We start from the raw sequence: 24,716 nt of genomic DNA on the forward strand, positions 1-24,716 counted from the left end.
TTTTATTGCAATAGCTAATGACCTTGTTTCGTCAGAAACCCAAATTAACTAGAAGCTTGACATCATCGCAGTCAGAGCCAGGCCGAGCTGAGCTGGGAATACATTAGCTTTTTGTTTCTTTCCAGATGCACTCCATTTCTTTTCACTATAATTTAATCACAGTCTCCTTTAGCCACCCGAGCTGGAGGGGACCGAATGATATAAATTGGACTATAATTCACATAACCATTCCTCAGCTTTTTCAAAATGCTTTCAGGGAGAAACTTAATTGAAGGCCCTTTTGTGTTCCTGTACAAATAACACTGCAGTAGTCACAGTGCACCTTCATCAAATGTGCTTATGTAGCACGCCATACAAAAAGTTGAGTCATCTGTGGCTTTTCAGCGTGAGATGTAGAACGAGGATAAATTGATGTTTTGTCGCCTTTCTCTCTCTCTCTCTCTCTCTCTCTCATAAAATGGCATGGGGTTATTACATTTGTAAATTGAATGTGTAGAGTTTAAAACGCTATTGGATTACTTTTAGTGTAGTTCTTTTAATAAACCTAGTATGTGAGCTTTCAGTGCCATGTACATGAGCTCAGCGATTGATGTTAAACCAATAATACCTTCTTTTCATATTAAAACACTCTTGCTTCTGATCGTTTTTTCATTATTACTGGCCTAAATGTATAATAATATGCAATAATCCAGACTAATTCATGTTATGTTGCAGTGGCGAGTACGTAAGGAGGCTATGATGGGCCTGGCTCAGATCTATAAGAAATACGCCCTGCAGGCGGAGGCCGGCAAAGAGGCAGCCAAACAAATCTCATGGATCAAAGACAAACTGCTTCACATCTACTACCAGAACAGCATAGACGACCGGTGAGTAAAGCTGTTTGCCCGGAGTCTTCTCTTTGTGTTTATATAATTTCGAATGCTTGTTCCTTCCCAAATTGCTTAATGTGTTGATGCTTCGGTTCCCCGAGTGTTATTTGGGCAGCTGCGAAAAGTGCAGAATAAACGGTTTATTGCCTCACTTAAACAGGATTGTAAGTTTTTACGTTTCAGAGAAAAATTCTGTTGAAATGTTTTGCAATTACAGTTTGTGTTGACTTATTGATGTTATTGAACAAGAATGCCAGCGGTTCTGCAAATAGAAACAGGTTTTTGTATAGCTGAGCTCTACTAAGCCTTGAAATGAAATATTTAAGACCGTTTCAGATCTTGGTGGTTAAGCAGAATCTTCTGTATGAGGTCTGTTGTGTAACTGGATTTGAAGTCATTGGCAAGCTGTTGGAATGTAAAAAACATTTGTGGATGGCAAATTTGAGGTGGTTTTGTTCATACGAGCAATCTGCTATAGTGTTTTTTCTCAGTGGTGCTGATGCCACAAAACCTGTTAGATAGGCTTGTCTGTCAACCTATTGACAATAAAGATTGAATTTAATTAAAGCATGATGGGATTTTTGTGCTGGTTGAGATGTAACTTCAAGAGCTTAACAGGTTTCTCAAATGAGATAACAGGCTCTCTGAAGCAGTCTCTGTGTTTTTTGAGTGTGTAAGCGTGTGAAAATCCTCACTTGAACTTGTGTCGAGCGAATCGGCAGAGATCTCTGTAAATGGGTAAAGGATAACTGATGTCCCCAGGCAGCTGCTGGTATGGCTTATTTACTTGAAGTTGAAACCTGTGTATATGCATTACGTTATGTTTGTCATTAATCGTATATTTGGCAGCCGCTATGATTTTACTGTGAAGATTAAACTGTGAAACTTAGGGGTGTGACGAGACACTTAATCCACGAGACGAGACACGAGATTGGATTCACGAGAACGAGACAAGATTTTTAAATTTTTTTTCAAAATATGGGTTTACCTAACTCTTGTGCTGGTGCACTAGGGATGTGTATCTTAAACTAATTTCTGATACGATACGTATCCCGATACAGGGTCGCGATATGGTTCGTGTCGCGGTACAAGACACAACATTATTATTATTATTATTATTATTATGATTATGTGTTTATTGTACATTGAATAAGAAGCGTTGTTACAGTTGTGATTTTGCCATTCATTAATTAACTTTTGGGGGAACTTGTAGAAAGACATAAAATCTCAGAGCTACAGTACTTAACTCATGTTGCTTTAAAGCAGTTTTACAAAGATGGTGCCTTACTTTAGGCAATCAGATTATTAATGTGAGAGCTGTAGTTTGAAGTACATCCATATCTCTTCTCCTACCTAGACACACACTTTACACCTGCAACTTGTTGTGGTGTTTCTTCCCAAATGCTTTATTACGGATTGCTTACGAGGCGACGTGCAGTCTTTTTTGTGCAACGGTACACTGTAAGCAGTGTCGTCCAATACTGATTACTGAACACAGGGTCTATTTAAAGCCATATATATTTATTATATGGCCGATTGTTTTAATCCTTTTTTTTTTAAACGAAGCATTATTAAAGGTATTGTGGAGGATTTTCTTTTTCCGGGTGGATCATCAAGACTATTGGTCCTCCTATTTGTTAATCAGGAGTGTTGCGCAATTGCATTTTTTTTTAGAGTGGAGAAGGCGGTTCTTTTCAAAAATTTGAGAAAATCCTCTGCTACACCTTTAAAGGAACGCGCCCACATTTTGGGAATTTGGCTTATTCACAGTATCCCCCAGATTTAAATAAGTCCATACATACATTTCTCATCTCCGTGCATGCTGTAACTCTCTCTGACGCAGCTCCCGCTAGCTTAGCACAAAGACTGGAAGTGAATGGCTCCAGCTAGCAAACTGCTCCCAAAATAATGCGAACATTTTCCTATTTATGTGTGGTGATTTGTCACAGTGTGTACAAAAACAAGTTCATATGAGACACAGCCATCTTTTAACAGTATAGATAATGGGAACTATATTCTCCGAAGGCAGAGCACTAGTACTTGGGTGTAGTGATTTGCTCGCAGCACCCAAGAAGCCCCCTAGTGAGGAGCTGAGAGTTCGGTCAGAGTTGTGCAAATCACTCCGCCCAAGTAGCAGTGCTTCGTCTTCTGAGAATATAGTTCCCAGTGTATGTATACTGTTAAGAGATTGCTGTGTCTCATATCATATGACTTTGTTATTTGTACACGGTGTGACTATACAAATCACAACACATAAATAGGAAAATAGCTGCAGCTATTCACTTCCAGTCTTTGTGCTAAGCTAAGCTAGCGGGGGCTGCGTCAGACAAAGTTACAGCACGCACGGAGATGAGAATGGTATGTATGGACTTATCTAACTCTGGGGATACGGTAAATAAGCTAAATTCCCAAAATGTGGGCGTGTTCCTTTAAATATTAAAGATTATATAAAATTAAAGTATCATTATTTGCCAACAATTTTTTGCCAGGCAACATGTTTGCCAACAATTTTGCTATCATCTGTCAGTCTGCACAGCACCACATGAACACATCTAGGGAGTCTTGCGAGTTTAGTGTTATCTGATTGGCTCCAATCAAACTTTTTTTAAAACATTTATTAGCCTAAAATGATCAATCGGGGCACCCCTTATCTGTGTTGTTTGTTTAAAACGCAGTACTGTATCTCATCTCCGCTATTTCAGCCCTGGTGGTGTGTTAAGATAGACAACACCCAATTGTACAGTTAATCTCCGAAATGAATTTTAATTTTATTGCATCATTCATTTGTGCGATGGCAACAGTGCAGGAATGCAATCTTGTGTTTTGATTGGCTCATCCATTTGAGATGGCATCATTTTACCATTATCATTTTGTTAGAACATTGGGTCTAAAAAAAATTAACAAGCCATCTTAATTAAATGTGAAAATGGGTGTTTTGTTAGGTTACTCGTGGAGAGGATTTTCGCCCAATATCTAGTACCACACAATCTGGAGACCGCAGAGAGGATGAAGTGTCTGTATTACCTGTATGCCACATTGGATGGAAATGCTGTCAAGTAGGTGCAGTAATTCTTGGTTTATTTATCAGAAACATCTGCTTTTATGCAGAAATTGTTGCACAAAACCTCTTAAAACTATGTTATGTTATACCAATTAAAAAATATTCTGTTTATATTCTATCATCTTTTACATTTAACATTTATTTCCTTATACATCTGACATGTTTTTTTTTATTAGCACTTTTTTATCAGGTTCTTATATTTAGGTTCAATGTAATGGCAATGAAAATGTTATAAGTCAGTAATTGAAATTTTTTTTTTTGGTTAATTTCTGACAGAGCTCTGAACGAAATGTGGAAGTGTCAGAACATGCTGAGACACCATGTCAAAGATCTCCTAGATCTTGTAAAACAGCCAAAAGTAGGTTTTTCTTCACCATTGTTAGTTTTACCTGTGGTTAAACATTTCTGAATTGATTTTTCACACCAAAATATTTTTCAGTCCGACTCTTACAACAAAGCTGTGTTCGCAAAAGTCATGGTTATAACAAGTAAGTCACGTTGTCTCCTATTACTCAAGCTGTTCTTTCAACCTTCTGTCTGAAGCTGTAGTAAGATGCGTATCTTTATCTCCGTCTGCGTTTAAGGGAATCTTCCGGACCCCGGCAAGACGCAGGACTTTGTCAAGAAGCTTGCTCAGGTTCTTGAGGAGGATGACAAGATCAGAAAGCAGTTGGATACTCTTGTGAGCCCAGCCTGCTCATGTAAACAGGCCGAGGTTTGCGTGGTAAGAACTTGTACTTTAATTCTTTGAGTACAGACGTTTTGGTTCAATTCAGGTGCTAATTTAGCATCGTCACTTTTGTGGCTTTTTTAATCGCAGAAAGAAATTACTAAAAAGCTGGGCAGCCCGAAACAACCCAGCAACCCTTTCCTTGAGATGGTGAAGTTTTTACTGGAGAGGATAGCACCTGTCCACATCGACACAGAATCCATCAGGTACATTGAGCTTTAATACAGCAATATTTAACATTATTTGCTTCACGTCAGCCTCATTCACTGTGTTTATTTCTTGCTCTACAGTGCACTTATAAAACAGGTGAACAAATCTATAGAAGGGACTGCTGATGATGAAGATGAGGGAGTCCCGACTGAACAAGCGATTCGAGCCGGTCTTGAGCTGCTGAAGGCAAGTATAAAATCCACACAATTCTTGATTCATTATTTTATTTGACTTTTTTTAAATGAAAATGTGGCTGTAGTTCCACTAATGGCTAAGGACCTAATTGATACGATCTTTAGCATTTAAATATATATGATCATGTAAGCTTAACATTTGTTTTAATAAAAGACTATTAACATTGAACATTAAAGTAGATCAATTAAACGGACAGTTTAAACTGATTCATGGAAATGAATAAGCTCTTTTGTAAACTTAAGTAGCAATACGGGCATTAGAGAGCCCATTAAACATAACTAAATACAGTCGTAATGCTCTCATTCTCATCCTTCTGTTTATATAATAACTTATGTGTTTGTAGCCGTGCTGATGTTTCTTTACACCCTTCAGGTCCTGTCCTTCACCCACCCTGTTTCGTTCCACTCTGCCGAGACCTTCGAATCGTTGCTGGGCTGTTTAAAAATGGACGATGAGAAGGTCGCAGAGGCGGCACTCCAGATCTTCAAAAACACAGGCAGCAAACTAGAGGAGAGTTTCCCACACATCAAATCGTAAGTTTAAATCTGATCTAAATCTTCACTTGTTCGAAGAGAAATGCTTTTGTTTTAACATGTCTTTGTTATAAATAAAAATGAAGTTGTTTTGTGTACTGCTGTGTTCAGTGCAGTTGTATAGAGTAGTTGCTGCTAATCAATTCTGCCTGTTTTACTTCCTTCTGCCCCCTAGAGTTTTATTACCAGTACTGCAGCACAAAGCAAAGAAAGGTCCTCCACGCCAGGCCAAATATGCCATCCACTGCATCCATGCCATGTTCTCCAACCGAGACACCCACTTTGCACAAATATTTGAGGTAAGATCTCTAACAGTGTGCTTGACTAACTGTTAATTGATTCAAAATGCCACAAAACTATCAAGTAGAGAGCTTTGTTTATGCGGAGTAGGCTTCAACAGCGAATGACTTTGTGTTATTGTAGAAGTGCAGATGTGCTTGTGTAGCTAGACTTTCACATTTAACTCTTCTGTCTCCTCTGCGTAGCCTCTGCATAAAAGTTTAGACACAGAGAACATGGAGCAGCTCATCACACCTTTAACCACGCTGGGACACCTGGCCATGCTGGCCCCAGAACAGTTTGCAGCTCCACTCAAATCTTTAGTGGCCAGTTTCATCGTCAAAGACCTGCTAATGAACGATCGGGTGAGTAATAGCATCACCTTATTACTGTTCAGGAGTAATATCGCATTTGGGGGGCGTGGATTAGCCATAGGTCAATTAAAAATCATCTAAACAGTAGGGCTGGGCAAAAAAAATAGATTTTTCGATTAATCGTTGTTGTTGTTTTTTTTAAACGTGGTCGATTCAGAATCGATTCTCAAAGAGCAGAATCAAATTTTTTTTTTAAATAATTTTTCTGCAAACATTGAACGTAAGATAAACGTTTATCAAATGACTAGTCTTCTTCACTAGATGTCACTCTCTTTTTTGCCTTGCGCGATGTTACCAAGGAGCCTGTAATTCTTTCATTCAGTGCTTAGGTGCTTCATCGAAGTTGATGCCACCTTCACATAAAAAGTAAGAGGTATGGAAGCATTTTAGATTTCGCAAGCAAGACAACAACGTTAGTGTTGTGGCTTTTAATTTCTTTTTATTAATTACCCACTTGTAAACTTCTGTTCACTGTTATTTGTTTCCAATATAGTATTTGTAGTAAATCTATATTCATTGTGTTAAATCGAGAATAAAAACCGACCCGAGAATCGGAATTGGAAATTGAATCGAGAATCGAAATTGAATCGGTTTGACAGCTTGTGAATCGAAATTGAATCGATCTGGAACATCTGAATCGATACCCAGCCCTACTAAACAGACGGGTTCATGTACTCATTCTGTCATAATTTTTTCTGTTCATAGACGTTTATGTTTTTGATTTATTTTATTTTGTAGTGGTTTTAAAACAAGTTGTTGATTTTAAGTGCAAGAAGATATTTAACTTGCCATCTGCTCACAAGAACTGTTTATTTTGCAGGTTAACCTTGTTAGCAAGATTCTTTTTATTTGGGATAGTTAACCCAAAAATGAAAATTCTGTCATTCTGTCTTGTTGTTACAAACCTGCATACATTTCTTTCTGATGAATATGAAGGAAGATATTTTAAGGAATGTTAGCAACCAAACTAGGGATGCACCGATAGGATTTTTTTGGGCCGATACCGATATTAAACACTTGTATACAATACTATACAGTTGGTCTATTAGCTAGTTTATTTCTGCATCAAATAATTTTTACTGAACATGGATTTGATCTAATTAACATTCAACTGACCAACATAATAAGAGAGGCACAAATTAAGCTAAAACAAATATAATAAGACAGCATGACAACCTTCAAAGGTGTTTTTTGCTATTCAGCATTTATTTTATTAACAACATTAACTCATTTTTTACATATAATGGATTTTTTTATGCAGTTAATTAATAAACAATCGGTATCGGCCTTTCTCGTGCTATTGCCGATATGCCGATGGTTTCAAATTCATCAAAAAATTGGCCGATAAATATCGGCGGCCGATACATCGGTGCATCACTAAACCAAACCGATCAGAGGCCCCATTGACTCCATAATACTATGGAAGTCAATGGTGCCTCTGTATTTTGAGTGACAGATACTAATCTAGATTGTCTGTTTTCTCAAAGATTCCTGGCAAGAAAACCACCAAGCTTTGGGTTCCAGACGATGAGGTTTCTCCTGAAACGTTAGCTAAGGTAAGATGCCGCATTTCTGTTTGGCCATTTATTATTCATTCTGCATTTATTGAGAAGCAGCTGAATGATTAACATCTCAGTCTGCATTGCATTGAATCCAAAGCAGAGATGGGGAGGAGGTTATATGACTTCTTTTGTGCTCTTTCCCCTCCAGCAGTAAATTAAAAACACTTCTATATTATAACCGTTATATTTTGCCTTTCGCTTTGTAAATGAATGGTAGCAGAGGTTGCTGTCACCACAACGGATATTAAAGAATCAGCCGAGTGTGAATTCAATGTTCTTCTTTGTCTCAGATTCAGGGTATTAAACTGATGGTGAGGTGGCTGCTCGGTGTGAAGAACAACCAAAGCAAATCTGGTAACTCTACTTTGAGAATGCTCACAGCCATCCTGAGCAGTGATGGTGATCTGACAGAGCAGGGCAAGATGGGGTGAGTGACCTTTTAAAGTCTCAGCATTGATGCCACTGTGTATGTATCAGGATGATAGAATTAAAGGCGGGGTGCATGATCTCTGAAAGCCAATGTTGGCATTTAAAATCACCTAAACAAACACACCCATACCCCAATAGAATCTGGACCTTCTTTTGATAGACCCGCCTCTTACTGCTGATTGGCTACAAGTGTGTTTTTGTACTCTGCCTGTACTCGGTATTGTATTGTGAAGTAGCAGGAACTGTGTAGTGTGATATGAAGCGTAACCTACTACTGCAGTGTAATGGCAAAAATAAAACTGTGTAGTAATACAGTTTAGATGTGGATGGTAAATATAACGCATAGTAATATCTTGATACAAGTGTAGTATACTATATAGTGGTAAACTAGATTTGATTACAGCAATCTGTGGCACAGATTATATGTTTGATGTTCTCTGATATATTAGTGCTGTTTCATTTATGTGCAGGAAGCCTGACATGTCTCGTCTGCGGCTGGCAGCCGGCTGCGCGATCCTTCGCCTCGCTCAAGAGCCGTGCTACCATGAGATCATCACCCTGGAGCAGTACCAGCTCTGTGCTCTCGTCATCAACGTAAGACTCAATGCTTTATTGAAAGCAAGATTATGATCTTATTGCTCGCTCAGCGCTCTCTGGCTTACTGTTTAATAGTTGGGCTCTGTCGGTTTTAACATTATCTTTAATCTTAATGTCAAAGAAATGTCCCCTAATATTCTTTTAATAGGTTACAGTGCTCTGACTTCGGGGCTGTTTGCTAGTATTGTAACTCAATATGTTCCAGGTCACCAGCTTTGCTATAAAATTTATTCTGATGACCAGTTTATGATCCGCATGTCTTATATAAACCATGCAAAAGGTCATTGGAGTGCTGGCTGGAAACCAACTCTTCCCATTGCAGTGTTACGTTATCGTGCCCAATAAAATCAGTAGCTAGGTTTAGGGTTTATGTAGTGGTGGGTGATGTAGTCTAGTGGTGAAGGGGGAAAGTTTAACTGAACTAGAAATGTTTTATTTTAGTTTTGATCAGATTTACATCTAGACAAGGAACAGTTCAAACTCTAGATGGGCCATTCCTGTAACCATAGTGCCTTTGATCTCAAGCCATTATCCTCAGTTACTCTGGAGGGTCTGTTTTTTGATTTAAATAAAGGAAAAAAGGCTTGGTCATTAATCCAGTCTTTTGTCTTTCTCAGGATGAGTGTTACCAGGTGCGACAGGGTTTTGCCCAGAAACTGCACAAAGGTCTGTGCAGATTGCGTCTGCCGCTGGAGTACCTGGCCGTGTTTACACTGTGTGCCAAAGACCCAGTGAAGGAGCGCAGGGCGCATGCCCGCCAATGCCTGGTCAAAAACATCAACCTGCGACGGGAATATCTGAAACAGCACGCAGCAGTCAGCGGTATGGACAGCCCATCTCATTATATTGTAGTCTTCTCTATATGTAGTGTGTTATTCCAAAACGCAATAAATCCATTTTGACTAATTTTGGTAAAAACGTGTTTTCTATACCAAGAAAGTGATAAGATGAAAACTACTATTTTCTGTTACAAACTGTCACATAGCATCTTTGTTATAAAAAAATTCTAATCCGTTATTTGATTTTCAAAGATTTATTATAAAAACTGATAATTTTTTCCGCAAAATGCAATAAATCCATGACAAGGTTTTTTTTTTCAAAATGTTATAAATCTATTGAATCAATTTATAAATGTGCATTCATCTTTGCCATGTTATATTCATTTAGTTGACTAGTGGTATGCACTGATTAAAAACATTAATGGCATTAATCAAAACACTTACTTTGTCATAATAAGAACACTGTCATTGCTGCTGTCATCCTTGGGACGTCATCCCTGAACGTTTTTGACAGTGATCAGCTGTAAAAAATTTTTGGTCCTGCTCGATTTTCGTTGGCTTCGAGTAAAATAATGGAAAGTTTTTCATAAGATCCCCTGGGGTCAATGTGTTAGCATGACAGAAGCTTGATGCTGTCTGGAGAACAAGTTACAGCCGGCATTTTTATGTCTCCCGAGTGCCTCTCACGTAAATTATTCGATTTTGATGGCTTACTTTTCTTCCCCATCACAGACCAACAAAAGTATTTTTTGTTTGTTTGTTGATCACGAAGTAGAAAGTAGATGAGGAAAAACTAGGATTCTGTGTGTATTCAACCCACCGTCATTGTTGTTTACAGTGCGTGGAATGGTGCGCTGTGAGTTGTTGAGCGGATTTATTGCATTTTGCAGAAAAGCAGGAGTGCCGTTTATTGCGTTTTGGGAAAAGAGAGAAAAGATGACAGAAAACCCATCGGATATCGGATTTTGCATAAAATTAAGAATTTTCTTTTTAATACTGACCTGATATGATAGTGATTTTGGCGGTAACTCTTTTTTTATCTCGTTTTGGAACCTAACTCTTCATATATAGTAAATCACTATAATATTAGTACATTTCTCTGTCCACCATGTCAAATTTGTGCATTGCTTTTGGAATTATTGCATGTCAGCATTTTTTGAGTCAGCCATTTTGATTTGTTACTGTTAGATTCTTGGAGGACGTGAATCTTTTTCCAGTTGTAATTCATATTTATAAGCCATAAGTCTATTGTTCGGTAACTTGGGCCACAGATTTTCTGAATATGTCCGCTTGTGTTTGTGTACTGCAGAAAAGCTGATATCGCTCTTGCCAGAATACGTGGTGCCATATGCAATTCACCTCCTGGTCCATGACCCGGACTACGTGAAGGTCCAGGACATCGAGCAGCTCAAAGACATCAAAGAGTGAGTCTCATTCGCTTCTCGTCTGTTTTCATTGCAGAATGTTTAGTTTGTCATTTCAGGCTTTAAAAATATCAGATGTGTCATTTGGGCAAGGTATTTTGTTTGCAATATGTTGCTTATCAGATGTTACAAATAGTGGAGAAAATGTGGTGCCTGTAAGTTGTTTGGCTGATATCGCTGATAAATATGGTTTAGCGTTGCCATCTGCCTTTAATCTTGAAGATGATGTTTCTCTCTTGCTCTCTCCTGCAGGGCTTTGTGGTTTGTGCTGGAGATCCTAATGGCCAAAAATGAAAACAACAGTCATGCATTTATCAGAAAAATGATAGAAAATATAAAACAGACTAAAGATGGACAGTGTCCGGATGATCTCAAGATAAATGAGGTTTGTTGAATTAGAATGAAATAGCAAAGACTTTACAATAAGGTTCCATTCATAGACATTAGTTTATGCATTAGCTGACATGAAGTAACAATTATTATCCAGCCATTAACTATAAATGTTAACAAGTTTGGTAAAGTGTTACAAAAAAATGCTTTAATTTTTCAAATTAAGTTTAGCTTGTAATGCATTTCACATCATTTATCATCATTTGCCAGCATTGTCCAAATAAACTTTTTTTTGCCAAACTTCAAATTGGCAGTGAATTGATTTTGGCAGTGAAATTACCAAATTACAGCATCAGATGCAAGCTAGTTTTTATCTCTCAACATAAATGCTGTTGGTCATGAAAATATTTGATGTCTTAATATGAGGAGTTATTTTTCACTTTTTAATTTTTAAAGAAAGCAAAAGTATTTGATGAATGTATAGTATGGTGTCATTTAGCGACTTTTGCATCCATACTCTTTGTTTCTTGAACAATGTATTTTGTTACAGTTAGTTATAGTTATCTTACTGTATAAACTCAATCAACTTATTTATTTATGAACAATGAAATTTCTCTCTTATGCAGAAACTGTACACAGTGTGTGATGTTGCCATGAACATTGTCATGTCCAAGAGCACCACGTACAGTTTGGAGTCTCCTAAGGATCCAGTACTACCGGCACGCTACTTCACACAACCCGACAAGGTGCTAACAATACTGCCTTCCTGCTCGCACACATATTAAAAACAGACTAGGATTTCAGAGACTTGCCATACAATAAATTTTTCCCAATCTGTGACTAAAATCTCTCAATGTTCTCGCTGGCTTTCAGAATTTCAGTAATACGAAAAACTATCTGCCTCCTGAGATGAAGTCTTTCTTCACCCCAGGAAAGGTACGTGTTGTACCTGCTTTCTATGCTTTTTAAAGTTCTCTCAAGGTAAAAGTTAAAACTGGCCTGATCCTCTTTCCTATGTTAAGCCGAAGGCAGCAAACGTGCTGGGCGCTGTAAACAAGCCCCTGTCGGCCACAGGAAAACTGCAGACCAAACTCTCACGCATGGAGACCATCAGTAACGCCAGCAGCAACTCGAACCCCAGCTCACCCGGTCGCAGTAAAGGACGGTTAGTCAAACAAACACTTGTGTATTTGAAGTCTATCTATCCGTCGATTGCGGTTTCTTAATCCAAAGGCTGCAGCCTCCGGAGGTCGTATTTGCAGGCTGCATATGTTATCAAGACATTTCAGAAAATTAACAATTATAAAGTTGACACTTATTCTTGGTTAATGGTAAAAATGTTGTCATATGCCTAAGACTTGTGAATGTTATGCTTGGTTAACTTAAATAAACCAGGCTTAATGACGTATGCAGACTGCATATGCGACCTTCGGAGGCTGCAGCCTTCGGATTGAGAAATGGCCCATGTCTATATATCTGTCTGTCTATCTATTTGTCTATTTATCTGTCTATCTATGTCTCTTTATCTATCCATCTATGTCTCTTCAATTCTATGTCTGTCTATGCATGTCTGTCTGTCTTTGTCTATCTACCTGTCTGTGTCTTATCTATGTCTATCTGTGTCTGTCTGTGTCTATCTATGTCTGTCTGTATGTTTATCTGTCTATCTGTGTTTGTCTGTCTGTCTGTCTCTGTCTATCTACCTATCTATGTCTATATGTATATCTGTCTGTGTCTATCTATGTCTGTCTATCGGTGTCTGTCTGTGTCGATCGGTGTCTGTCTGTCTGTTTATCTGTCTGTCTGTGTTTGTTTGTCTGTCTGTCTGTCTGTGTCTATCTACCCATCTATGTCCAATGTTTCCCACAGGATTTTGAGATACTGTGGCGGTGATGACGTCACATGCTAATCAGCATATATGTGACGTCATTGCGTCGTGTTTTACTCTTTGATCCGTCACATTATATTGCATTTTAACACAACTGAATGCTATTTTTACATAGTTTCTGTTCTGTTGTCTATAAAATAGTGACTAAACAGGACCCAGTAACGACCCACGACTCAGTAACTCTTTGTTGAATTCCAATCAGCTCTTACTTTAACTGCTGCTAAAAATGCGACATTGTCTGAAAAATCATCATACGTTTTTACATTGAGGCTGTACTGATGTTGCTCTTCTCATCAGTGTTGTTGTGTTATGAGCGCTTTTTTATTTGAAATACGAGTGGTAGTTTTATTGTATATCGCGTATAGCGCAAACAATTTGTTGCAAATTCAGAAATATGAGAGAATACACGGTTGCTGTTACTACAGAACACGTGCATGGGCTTCCGCGTTAGGGAGAGAGCTCGGACACAGACTCACATCAGAACGGGTATGTGTAGGAAACACTACTGCTTACCTTTTGTTAAGTTACTCTCATGATGAACTTGATCCGCCGTCTTCTCTGTCAGTAACATCCGTGACTGTAAAAGTTTATGCGAAAAAGAGAAAGAACACGGAGTTAAATACTTTTCACTGTTATGTGAGAGAGGCGCAGGCGCGTAGCAAAGAGAGGGGAGGGGGCCGGAGGCGCGCGCTGTTGAGGCGCTGCACACAACGAGAGAGGGAGGATGGAGGCGCGCTGAGTGCTCGCTGCAATGAATTAAGCCGTTCTAAATAGTAAAATTAAAATGTTAATGTGAATCATGAAAAATCTATTTGTGGCGGCCAGTGTTGATTCTGTGGCGGCCCGCCACAGATAAATGAATATATGGGAAACACTGATGTCTATATGTATATCTGTCTGTGTCTATCTATGTCTGTTTATCTGTGTCTGTCTGTTTATCTGTATGTGTCTGTCTATGTCTATCTGTCTGTCTATTTATGTCTGTCTGTCTGTTTATCTGTGTCTGTCTGTCTGTCTGTCTGTGTCTATCTACCTATCTATGTCTATATGTATATCTGTCTGTGTCTATCTATGTCTGTTTTTCTGTGTATGTCTGTATATCTGTGTCTGTCTGTATATCTATGTCTGTCTGTGTCTATCTATGTCTGTCTGTCTGTTTATCTGTCTATCTGTGTTTGTCTGTGTCTATCTACCTATCTATGTCTATATGTCTGGCTGTCTGTGTCTATCTATGTCTGTATGTCTATCTGTGTCTGTCTGTCTGTCTGTGTGTCTATGTATGTCTGTCTGTCTGTGTCTATCTATGTCTGTTTATCTCTGTGTGTGTGTGTGTGTGTGTGTGTGTGTGTGTGTGTGTGTGTGTGTGTGTGTGTGTGTGTGTGTGTGTGTGTGTGTGTGTGTGTGTGTGTGTGTGTGTGTGTGTGTCTGTCTGTCTGTCTGTCTGTCTATCTATGTCTGTCTGTGTGTCTATGTGTCTATCTTTCTGTGTCTATCTATCTACCTATGTCTGACTGTCTATCTATGTCTATCAGTCTGTGTCTGTCTGTCTTTCTGTCTATCTATGTCTGTCTGTCTTTCTGTCTATCTATGTCTGTCTGTCTGTCTGTCTGTCTGTGTTTGTGTCTATCTACCTATCTATGTCTATCTGTCTGTCTGGCTGTCTGTGTCTATCTATGTCTGTCTGTTTATCTGTGTCTGTCTGTCTGTCTGTCTGTCTGTGTCTATCTATGTGTGTCTGTCTGTCTGTGTCTATCTATGTCTGTTTATCTGTGTCTGTCTATCTATCTACCTATATCTGTCTGTCTTTCTATCTATGTCTGTCTGTGTTTGTCTGTGTCTATCTACCTATCTATGTCTATCTGTCTGTCTGGCTGTCTGTGTCTGTCTGTTTATCTGTGTCTGTCTGTCTGTCTGTGTCTATCTATATGTGTCTGTCTGTCTGTGTCTATCTATGTCTGTTTATCTGTGTCTGTCTATCTATCTACCTATGTCTGTCTGTCTGTCTGTCTGTCTTTCTATCTATGTCTGTCTGTCTGTGTTTGTCTGTGTCTATCTACCTATCTATGTCTATCTGTCTGTCTGGCTGTCTGTGTCTATCTATGTCTGTCTGTCTGTCTGTGTCTATCTATGTCTGTTTATCTGTGTCTGTCTATCTATCTACCTATGTCTGTCTGTCTGTCTGTCTGTCTTTCTGTCTTTCTATCTATGTCTGTCTTTCTATCTATGTCTGTCTGTCTGTCTTTCTATGTCTGTCTGTCTTTCTATCTGTGTCTGTCTGTCTTTCTATCTGTGTCTGTCTGTCTTTCTATCTGTGTCTGTCTGTCTTTCTATCTGTGTCTGTCTGTCTTTCTATCTATGTCTCTGTGTCTGTCTGTCTTTCTATCTATCTCTGTCTGTCTGTCTGTCTTTCTATCTGTCTGTCTGTCTGTCTGTCTTTCTATCTCTGTCTGTCTGTCTGTCTGTCTGTCTTTCTATCTCTGTCTGTCTGTCTGTCTTTCTATCTATGTCTCTGTGTCTGTCTATGTCTGTCTTTCTATCTCTGTCTGTCGGTCTCTGTCTGTCTGTCTTTCTATCTCTGTCTGTCTGTCTGTCTGTCTGTCTGTCTGTGTTTGTCTGTGTCTATCTACCTATCTATGTCTATCTGTCTGTCTGGCTGTTTGTGTCTATCTATGTCTGTCTGTCTGTCTGTCTGTGTCTATCTATGTCTGTTTATCTGTGTCTGTCTATCTATCTACCTATGTCTGTCTGTCTGTCTGTCTGTCTATGTCTGTCTTTCTATCTATGTCTGTCTTTCTATCTATGTCTGTCTGTCTGTCTGTCTGTCTTTCTATGTCTGTCTGTCTTTCTATCTGTGTCTGTCTGTTTTTCTATCTATGTCTCTGTGTCTGTCTGTCTTTCTATCTATCTCTCTGTCTGTCTGTCTGTCTGTCTGTCTTTCTATCTCTGTCTGTCTGTCTGTCTTTCTATCTCTGTCTGTCTTTCTGTCTGTCTTTCTATCTCTGTCTGTCTGTCTGTCTTTCTATCTATGTCTCTGTGTCTGTCTATGTCTGTCTATCTATCTATGTCTGTCGGTCTCTGTCTGTCTGTCTTTCTATCTCTGTCTGTCTTTCTATCTCTGTCTGTCGGTCGGTCGGTCTATGCCTGTCTGTCTATCTATGACTGTCTGTCTATGTCTTTTTGTCTAATTATGTCTATATGTCTATCTGTCTGTGTCTATCTATGTCTGTCAATCTATGTCTATCTGTCTATCTATGTATGTCTGTGGCTATCTTTGTCTGTCTGTCAGTCTGTGTCTGTCTGTCTGTGTATATATGTCTATCTATCTGTATATTTCTTACGATGTCTATCTATCTGTATATTTCTTACTGTGTCTATCTATCTGTATATCTCTTACTATGTCTTATTATGTCTATCTATGGACATGACCCTGTTATTGGAGAACTGACACAAAAGTTCACATTGTTTGAAAAGTGGTCATCAATATATCCTAAAGGCGAAATGCCTTATCATGGCATGATGTCTTTTCTAGATTGAACTTGTTCCAGATTTCCCATTAAACTAATAGTGCTGTCCATAAATGATACGAAGCGCACTCTGTCTCTTATGAATCTAATAACAAGCTGTCTGCAGCGTGATCTAGTTCGAATCATTTTTAGATGTTATTAAAATGATTTTTTCATAATGCACACCCAGGCTTTTACTTCCTATTGTGGTTTAAATGAGCTTTCGCGAGGTCATGGTGTTCTGTAATCAGACTGTCTTTCAGTATCCGAGCACGAACGGAGGCGGGAGGGGACGTGCGTGACCGTCGTCTCAGAGTTTGAGCTTTTATGATGTTGAAACATCACTGATTAGGGTTATTTGAGATTATTTTGAATGAGTGTTCAATGGATGTGCGTCACCAAGGAAGAGTAATTGTTGTTTCCATTTACCTGTGCTGTGCCAAGTATATTGCAGTCGCATTGTGATTTGAGGGATGTACCTCTTAATGGCATTTACATGACTATGGTCATGCATGAGAGATTTAAAGAGCTCAGATGCAAAACCCTCTAAGTGCGTCTGAAATGTTTTCTTTATTATTTATGAAACTTTCCTCCATTGTGTGTTCACTGCCTTTAGGGAAATAAGCTAGAACACTATTCGAACCCTTAACCCCAAGTTTAAAACTTGGACTTGTAGCTCACTGTGTACCATAATCCTATGACAAGAGGTGATTAGTTAGTTTGTATTATCTGAATGATGGATTGTTACACCCAACCAACCACATAGCAGCTCACCAAAAGCCACTCCACCCACCCTTAAAAGTTTTCTCTTTTCTCACACCAGACTGGACACAGCTGATCTTGACCACAGCGAGAATGAAGACATTTCAATGAAAAGCCCATCTGAGACCGAAAAGCCCAGCAGGGGCCGCAAACGGGGCGCCGCCTCAAACCAGGACGACAAGGGCCTGGAGTCCAAACCCAAACGGGGCCGGAAGAAAGCCAACACGAGTACAGACGACACAGAGGACCAGTGGGGGGAGGACAGCAGCATGGCGGAGACGACATTGGAGACCGAAGACGAACAGAACAGTCCGCCCAAAAGGGGACGCCGAGGACGGCCCCCAAAGTCGGCTGCCGCCAAAGATGAAACGCCCAACAAAGGCAGGAGGGGCCGAAAGAAGGCTGCTCCGCCTGCAGAGGAAGAGAATGAAGAGGAGCAGGAGGATGAGGAGGAAGATGATGATGATGGGGGCAGTGAAAATATGGAGGTGAAGCCCAAAGGCAGAAGAGGACGCAAACCAAGGTAACCAAGCACCTGCTGTGGGGTTATATCATGATACCAAAATATTCAGTAGCCCTGTAAACAACTTTTTGTATAAAGAAGTTTGCTTGAATATCAACAGATTAAACCAATCACATGTAAGCTTTAATGTTGACCCGGTACAGTCAGATGACAGGTGCAAATGTTTAAATTTGATGGGAGCATAACAATGTATTCACTTTGTAGGCTTATTCAATTTTCTATACTAAATTTTGTAAATGGCTCATGAATATTAATTATGTCACATGACTTGTTTCACTTGAAAATGACATAGCGGCAACTGCATGACCATTTTACCAGTTAAATTAATAATGTAATACTATAGAAAAGATTATTATTTGCTATAATACTACAGAAATTATATCATAGTAAATCTTGACTAAATGGTAAATAACTTTTTTTACAGAGTCGAGGCATCAGTCACTCCCAGTGATTCTGTGGAATCTACACCTCAAAAAAGGAGAGGACGACCTCCAAAATCACAGACAGCAGCCAAGAAAGCCAGGTAAATACAAGGGGCGAAGGATCCCTCTGTGTTTGTCTGTTTTCATGGATTTCATTTGACTCATTTCTGTTTCAGTGCTGGCAGATCTAAAGCGGCAGCCAACCAGGAGGAGGAGTCTGAAGAGGAAATGGACACAGCTCTGCAAAGTGATGAAGAGGAGGAGTCAATAGACTCTTCACCTAAAGTGAGTTTCCAGGGCTGGAAAATGAATAATCTATATGTAGAATAATGTTTACAATATTAAAACCGATTTGTCTCCTAGGTCCGGAGAAAGGCAGGGAGAAGGGAACGAAGATGAGTGCACTGATTTAAATGAAATGCAAGTGATGGATAAATGTCCCATAGAAAGAGTGAACTGTAGGAAAGTTTGGACTTCATGGAGCCATGCATCTGCTTCCGCTGTATTTTGCCGTCTTTTCCGTCGTTCACTTCCTCCCCACCTTTTCACCATGACTCGTTTTTGTTACGTGTGCCGACCATGTGATCTTAATCTTATGAGAAATGAAATGAAATGTAAATAGTTTTGTTTTGGGCTCTTACTCCCCCACCACCCACCCACCTAAGGTTAGGGAGGCAACTTGTATAGCTTTTACCTCCAGCTTTAAATATATTGCACCAGCTGATCTGTCCAAGTAAAGAAAAAACTCTTTTTAGCAGTACTGTATCTGTTCTGTGTGTCTTCTGTATATCATTCTGTACTGTGCTACATGAATAACCATTTTGTAGTTTCTTTTTTAAAATTTGTTCGTCTTTTTATCCTTTCCTTTTTTAACCCTTCTCATTTGTGTAATTCTTGTGTGCATATGGTTGTGCATGTGCAAATGTGCCTCTGCAGATAAAAGAAACACTGGTCTGATGATGAACTCGCATATCTGTTACTTTTTACAGCCCAGTATTTGATTTTATCAGTGTTTGTAACAGAGAGGATGGTACAGAGAGTCTGTTTTAATATCGGCTGTGTGTGTTGGGAAACAATTGAAGATATTCTCCCCCTCCACCACCTGAATCAGTTTTTCAGTCTGCTGAACCAATAAAATATTCTGTATAAATAAATTTTTGGTATTCACGTTACTTTCATTGTAATGTTTTCATTTTAGGGTGAAATGTAACATGCATTTCTACAGTGAAATCTGGTAATCAGTAAAGTTTATCCAAAACTCATTTTAAATCAATAAGTATACTTAAAAAAATAAACTTGAATTATGGCAACTGCATATTAAATTTGGATCTTATAAGTCTTAATAGTTTAATTAAATTTATTGTATATAGAGCTTTTCACTATTGTTGAATTGTTCCAAAGCAGCTTTACATGAATAAAAACAAGAGAAAAACGAAAAAGCAAAGTACAGCGGCTAAAATTCATACTAGTGAGTGGAGTGATGATGCAACGTTAATGTAATGTAATGTAATGTAACATTGGTCTAAGTTAAGATAATGTGAGCTGACTCTCAAGTGGTTGAAAAAACTCTTAGGAGAAAAACCAAAGCCTTTTGGAGAAAAAACCCTTAAAAGAGAGCCAGACCTAGCAGATACTATATATTGAGTACTATATTATAAAAATGTATGTGAATTGAAAGTTAAAGGAAGTGGTTTGTTGCCGATGGGCTCTATTAGAAAAGAATTATATACTTTAAGATGTACTAATAATTTAAAATTGAGAACTAACGGAAGGATGTTGGTGGGCACTAGTCAGACATCGGCTGGTCATTAATTTGATTGGAGGCCAGTAGATCAGTGGTTTAAAGGAAAACACCACCATTTTTCAATATTTTACTATGTTCTTACCTCAGCTTAGACTAATTAATACATCCCTATCTTTTTTTCAATGTGTACACTTAATCTATGTACAGCGTGTCGTGAATGTGTTAGCATTTAGCCTAGCCCCATTCATTCCTTAGGATCCAAACAGGGATGAATTTAGAAGCCACCAAACACTTCCATGTTTTCCCTATTTAAAGACTGTTACATCAGTAGTTACACGAGTAAGTATGGTGGCACAAAATAAAACATGGTGATTTTTTTAAGTGGATAAAAAAATAAAAGCTATATTGTATGACGGAAAAGCACTTAGTTTGCAGAACTTCGACCACGGGTGCAGTAATATTGACGGAAGTTTGAACGAGAGGTTGAGTAGTCAGGAGTGATGATGTTACTGCGCGCCGAGGTCGAAGTGCTGCAAACTAAGTGCTCTTCCGTCATACAATATAGTTCTCATTTTTTATCAGCTTAAAAAATCTCCACGTTTTATTTTGTGCCACCATACTTACTCGTGTAACTACTCATGTAACAGTCTTTAAAAAGGAAAAAAACATGGAAGTGTTTGGTGGCTTTTAAATTCATCCCTGTTTGGATCCTAAGGAATGAATGGGGCTAGGCTAAATGCTAACACATTCACAACGCGCTGTACAAAGATTAAGTGCACGCATTGAATAAAGATAGGGATGTATTAATTTGTCTAAGTTGAGGTAAGAACATAGTAAAATATTGAAAAACGGTGGTGTTTTCCTTTAAAGAGCTTCACGGGTCTAGGATCTGCTTTCAGTGTTCTTTTACTCTGGAAATTTGTCCTAATATATGACCCAGTCTGTGAAAATCCATCTAAAGTCATTATTTTGGGATTTATCTTACATAATGCAATTAAATCTTTGAGAAAATTCTTTAATATTGACTAAGGTCATGTCAAATTAAAGTGAAATAATACTTTGATTCTCCTAATCTCAATCTGGATCTCTTATGCATGGTCACACATATTCAAGATTAGAAAAAAATTGGCTTAAAGGAGTAGTCCACTTTGTAGATGGGGCCCATTGACTTACCATAGTGTTTTTTTTCCTACTATAAAAAGTCAATGGACCCCATCTCTAAAGTGGACTACTCCTTTAAAATATTTTAAATACACTTTTTGTTAGTTATCCAAATCTTGTTTTCAAAGTCATGCACCTTTGGCTATGCTTCTGGCGGCCAGCTGTTGTGGCGTATACTTGAAAACTGAATATCTGAAAGATTGTATTTAATTAAAAATCCTAAACAGCTTTTTATTATAATTATTCAAGATTCGTGCAAGGCATTGAAAGGATAGTTCACCCAAAAATTAAAAATCTGTCATTTACTCATCCTCATGTTGTTCTAAACCTGTATGAATTACTTTTTTTCTGATGAACACAAAAGATATTTTGATAAAGGATGGTACGCACACAGCTGACAGTACCCATTAAATATCGTATTTGTTTTTCCTACTATGTAAGTCAGCTGTGTGTTTACCATCATTTATCAAAATATATTTTATTGTGTTCATCAGAAAAAAGAAATTCATACAGGTTTAGAACAACACAAAGATGCTAATTTTTTTTGGGGTGAACTATCCCTTTAATTAGCATAAATTCTTACCCATAACTCAGATTACTGCCATTTGCAAATAATGCAAAACAGACAGTAAGCAAAATGCAAAGGCGGTGTTTTTAACATTTTAATAACATTTAGTATGTTTCAAATCTGCACGCTGTAGTGAAAGCATTGTAGTGAAAGTCTGAATCATCCTTATGCAAACCAAAATCCTGCTCAGCCTCAACCGTTTGCCACGCGTGTGTGTTTGTTGTGTCGAGTCACGTGACTGAGGCGACCAATGGGGGTAGCGGATGTTACGCCCTGCGTTCCGTGCGCTCTTGTTTTAATGGTGCGTTCCAGGCAGGTTTTTAAACCCGTGAGTTACGACTTCAAAACCACGACTCACGACCTTATGCGTTCCAGGCAGCCCGTAACTCGTGTTTTTACAACCTTCTACCGGTGAAAGTGCACTGGAACGGCAGTCAAACCCGTGACTTCCCACCCGTGAACTCGTACTAGATCGATGTACTCCCAGTTCAGAGTCGTGAGGCGTGGTTTTGAACTCGTGAGTTACGGGTTACGGGTTGCCTGGAACGCAGCATAATTTACTCATCCGTCAAATACATTGGTTATTTTGATTCACTTCAGGGAGTCGACTCATTGGCCGGCGTTAGAACGATTTGAATCGTTATTTCAAAGAGCTCCCACAAGCAATATATCAATTTATATTTTAGTTTATTGATGTGTTTTTAGTTTTTCTCAGTTTAATGTGCTGGTTCGATGCATTTTGTACATTTTGGAATCCAGATTTAGTTTCTGTCTGTTTAAGAAACATTGTCACATTAAACTGTACAATTTGGGCTGTTTATGATTTCATGTTGTCACCCACGTATGTTTTGCTCCCACACAAAAGTTTATTGATTTACAAAAGCTTTGTGAATGTGTTCAACCGAATCTCTAGAAAAAAGAATCGATTCAAACAATGATTTGTCCGCGAATCGGACAGCAGCACTCGGGTGCAGTGAACATGTAATATTACATCCGCCGGTTGGACACAGTGTTGTGTGGCGGTGTCGTTGTTTCGTCGCTTTCTCTCCTGTTCGGATGTTTGTGTTAATATAATGCCGTGAATGAAAGATTTGCACTCGTCGTCGGATTTACTACATCTGCGACTACAATCTTAGGAAAGGAAGAGGTAGGTTTGATACAGAGGATGTGTAGCGCGCTCGTCCTTGTATTACAAATAAACATCAGATAAAACTTTCAGTTCATCCAAAATGAATGGATTTGGTTTGAATCGCATTGTGCGAAGTAACGTGACATGCATATTTATTAGTAGTACAATAAGAATGACGCATATATTTAAAAGATATTCATGTAATGATAAAGTTTAAGACGTTGATAAGAGATCTGTATGAGTCTGAGCATGTTTTGTTTTACTATTGTTTTACTTGACAAAAACATGAATGAATGTGCTGAGTAATATATACAACACATACTTTACAGAAATTTACCATGGTTTTACTACAGTTAATGCCATAAAACCATGGTTTTACTACAGTTAAACCACGGTTACCACAAAAGAACCCTGGTTATGCTTCAAAAACTGTGGTTAACCATGGTTACTGTAGTAAAACCGTGGTTTTGCCAGCCGTACTCCGTGAGAAAAAATTGGTCTCTAGCTGTAACTGGGTTAGCACCATTTTGAAAAAGTACACATATTAGTGCCAAAGACTTCATAGTATCACCAAATGTATACATATCTGTAAACCGTACGTGGGTCAGTGACAAAAACGGTTTGGCAAGATGAGAAATTATATTTTTAAAACTTGTTTTAAAAGCACACATCAGGTTTATTTCAATGTACAGTTTATTTATGTTAATTTTATGCAATAAAAATTACATTTGCACCATTTTTATGAAAGTTGAGACCGAATGGACCTGAAAATGTCAAATGGTGTAACCGCCAATTGTGCCAAAGAATGAAAAATATTATATCCACCTTGATGGCATGTAAGCGTAATAATAAAAAATCATTTTAAAATATTATTTGATTAGTTATTTCTAAATGTAAATTATAATGCGTTTTTGGAATATTTGTCATGATATATGCTTTAAACAGCTCTGTTTTCTAAATAATCTTTGACAAATTATGAAAAAATGTATGTGAAAAAAACGTATTACACTCAACAAGATGATAATATTTTATTCCACATGTTTTTATGAATTTATTTGTATTTTAATTGTAAAAAATACTAGTTACACCAATTGACACAAAGCGGTTACACCACATTGACATTTTTGCAATTATCCTCCAAATATTCTTTCAAAATGAAATAAAACCAGACATTTTAGACTTGGTCCTCAAAAAAGAGAATTTATGCAAGTAATCTGCATATTTATTTTGAAATTTTACCCTTTTACATTTAATTTATCCATAAGCACACAAAAAAATTTACATCACGTCATTGACCCACATATTAGGGCAGTTTAAAACGGGTACTGCCACAGTGACTGCCAGTGACTCATTTTTGAGTACTGTTGGTATTCTTCTGACAACAAAAGAGCTTTCAATGCTATCAGTTATTGGTAGGTTACAGCGTCAAATTGATGTAACTGATATTTAACTAAACAATGTTCAGTGTTTTTCCATTGGTATTGGGACAGACCTGATGTCTCTGTAATAACAGAGATGTCTGGCGGGTATTGGTTGCTTCTAATTTTAGCCGCTGCTGTTCAGTATTCTCACAACATCCAGCGTGCAGCTGCTTACATAATGCCAGTCGAGCTGAGCATTTTAATGAATCGAAGGGACAGTCGG

General features: G+C 38.3%; 1 protein-coding gene across 1 annotated transcript in view; it reads left to right on the plus strand.

Annotated features, from left to right (window-relative positions):
* pds5b (PDS5 cohesin associated factor B) overlaps window positions 1-19,642 on the plus strand; it is a 35,234-nt gene extending 15,592 nt beyond the window's left edge. Inside the window, exons 12-34 of the mRNA XM_065280777.2 lie at window positions 715-866; window positions 3,812-3,925; window positions 4,207-4,288; window positions 4,370-4,418; window positions 4,515-4,654; window positions 4,751-4,866; window positions 4,951-5,056; window positions 5,438-5,598; window positions 5,774-5,897; window positions 6,084-6,242; window positions 7,739-7,807; window positions 8,104-8,240; window positions 8,713-8,836; window positions 9,457-9,661; window positions 10,928-11,042; window positions 11,295-11,427; window positions 11,999-12,118; window positions 12,246-12,308; window positions 12,395-12,537; window positions 17,587-18,048; window positions 18,473-18,571; window positions 18,647-18,755; window positions 18,834-19,642. Coding sequence (XP_065136849.1) covers window positions 715-866; window positions 3,812-3,925; window positions 4,207-4,288; window positions 4,370-4,418; window positions 4,515-4,654; window positions 4,751-4,866; window positions 4,951-5,056; window positions 5,438-5,598; window positions 5,774-5,897; window positions 6,084-6,242; window positions 7,739-7,807; window positions 8,104-8,240; window positions 8,713-8,836; window positions 9,457-9,661; window positions 10,928-11,042; window positions 11,295-11,427; window positions 11,999-12,118; window positions 12,246-12,308; window positions 12,395-12,537; window positions 17,587-18,048; window positions 18,473-18,571; window positions 18,647-18,755; window positions 18,834-18,869 — 3,018 coding nt within the window. The 3' untranslated portion in view covers window positions 18,870-19,642. The remainder of the gene's footprint in view (window positions 1-714; window positions 867-3,811; window positions 3,926-4,206; window positions 4,289-4,369; window positions 4,419-4,514; window positions 4,655-4,750; window positions 4,867-4,950; window positions 5,057-5,437; window positions 5,599-5,773; window positions 5,898-6,083; window positions 6,243-7,738; window positions 7,808-8,103; window positions 8,241-8,712; window positions 8,837-9,456; window positions 9,662-10,927; window positions 11,043-11,294; window positions 11,428-11,998; window positions 12,119-12,245; window positions 12,309-12,394; window positions 12,538-17,586; window positions 18,049-18,472; window positions 18,572-18,646; window positions 18,756-18,833) is intronic.
* The last annotated feature ends 5,074 nt before the right edge of the window (window positions 19,643-24,716 follow it).

This window comes from Paramisgurnus dabryanus, chromosome 8 (assembly GCF_030506205.2).
Source record: "Paramisgurnus dabryanus chromosome 8, PD_genome_1.1, whole genome shotgun sequence".
In the NCBI taxonomy this organism is placed as follows: domain Eukaryota; kingdom Metazoa; phylum Chordata; class Actinopteri; order Cypriniformes; family Cobitidae; genus Paramisgurnus; species Paramisgurnus dabryanus.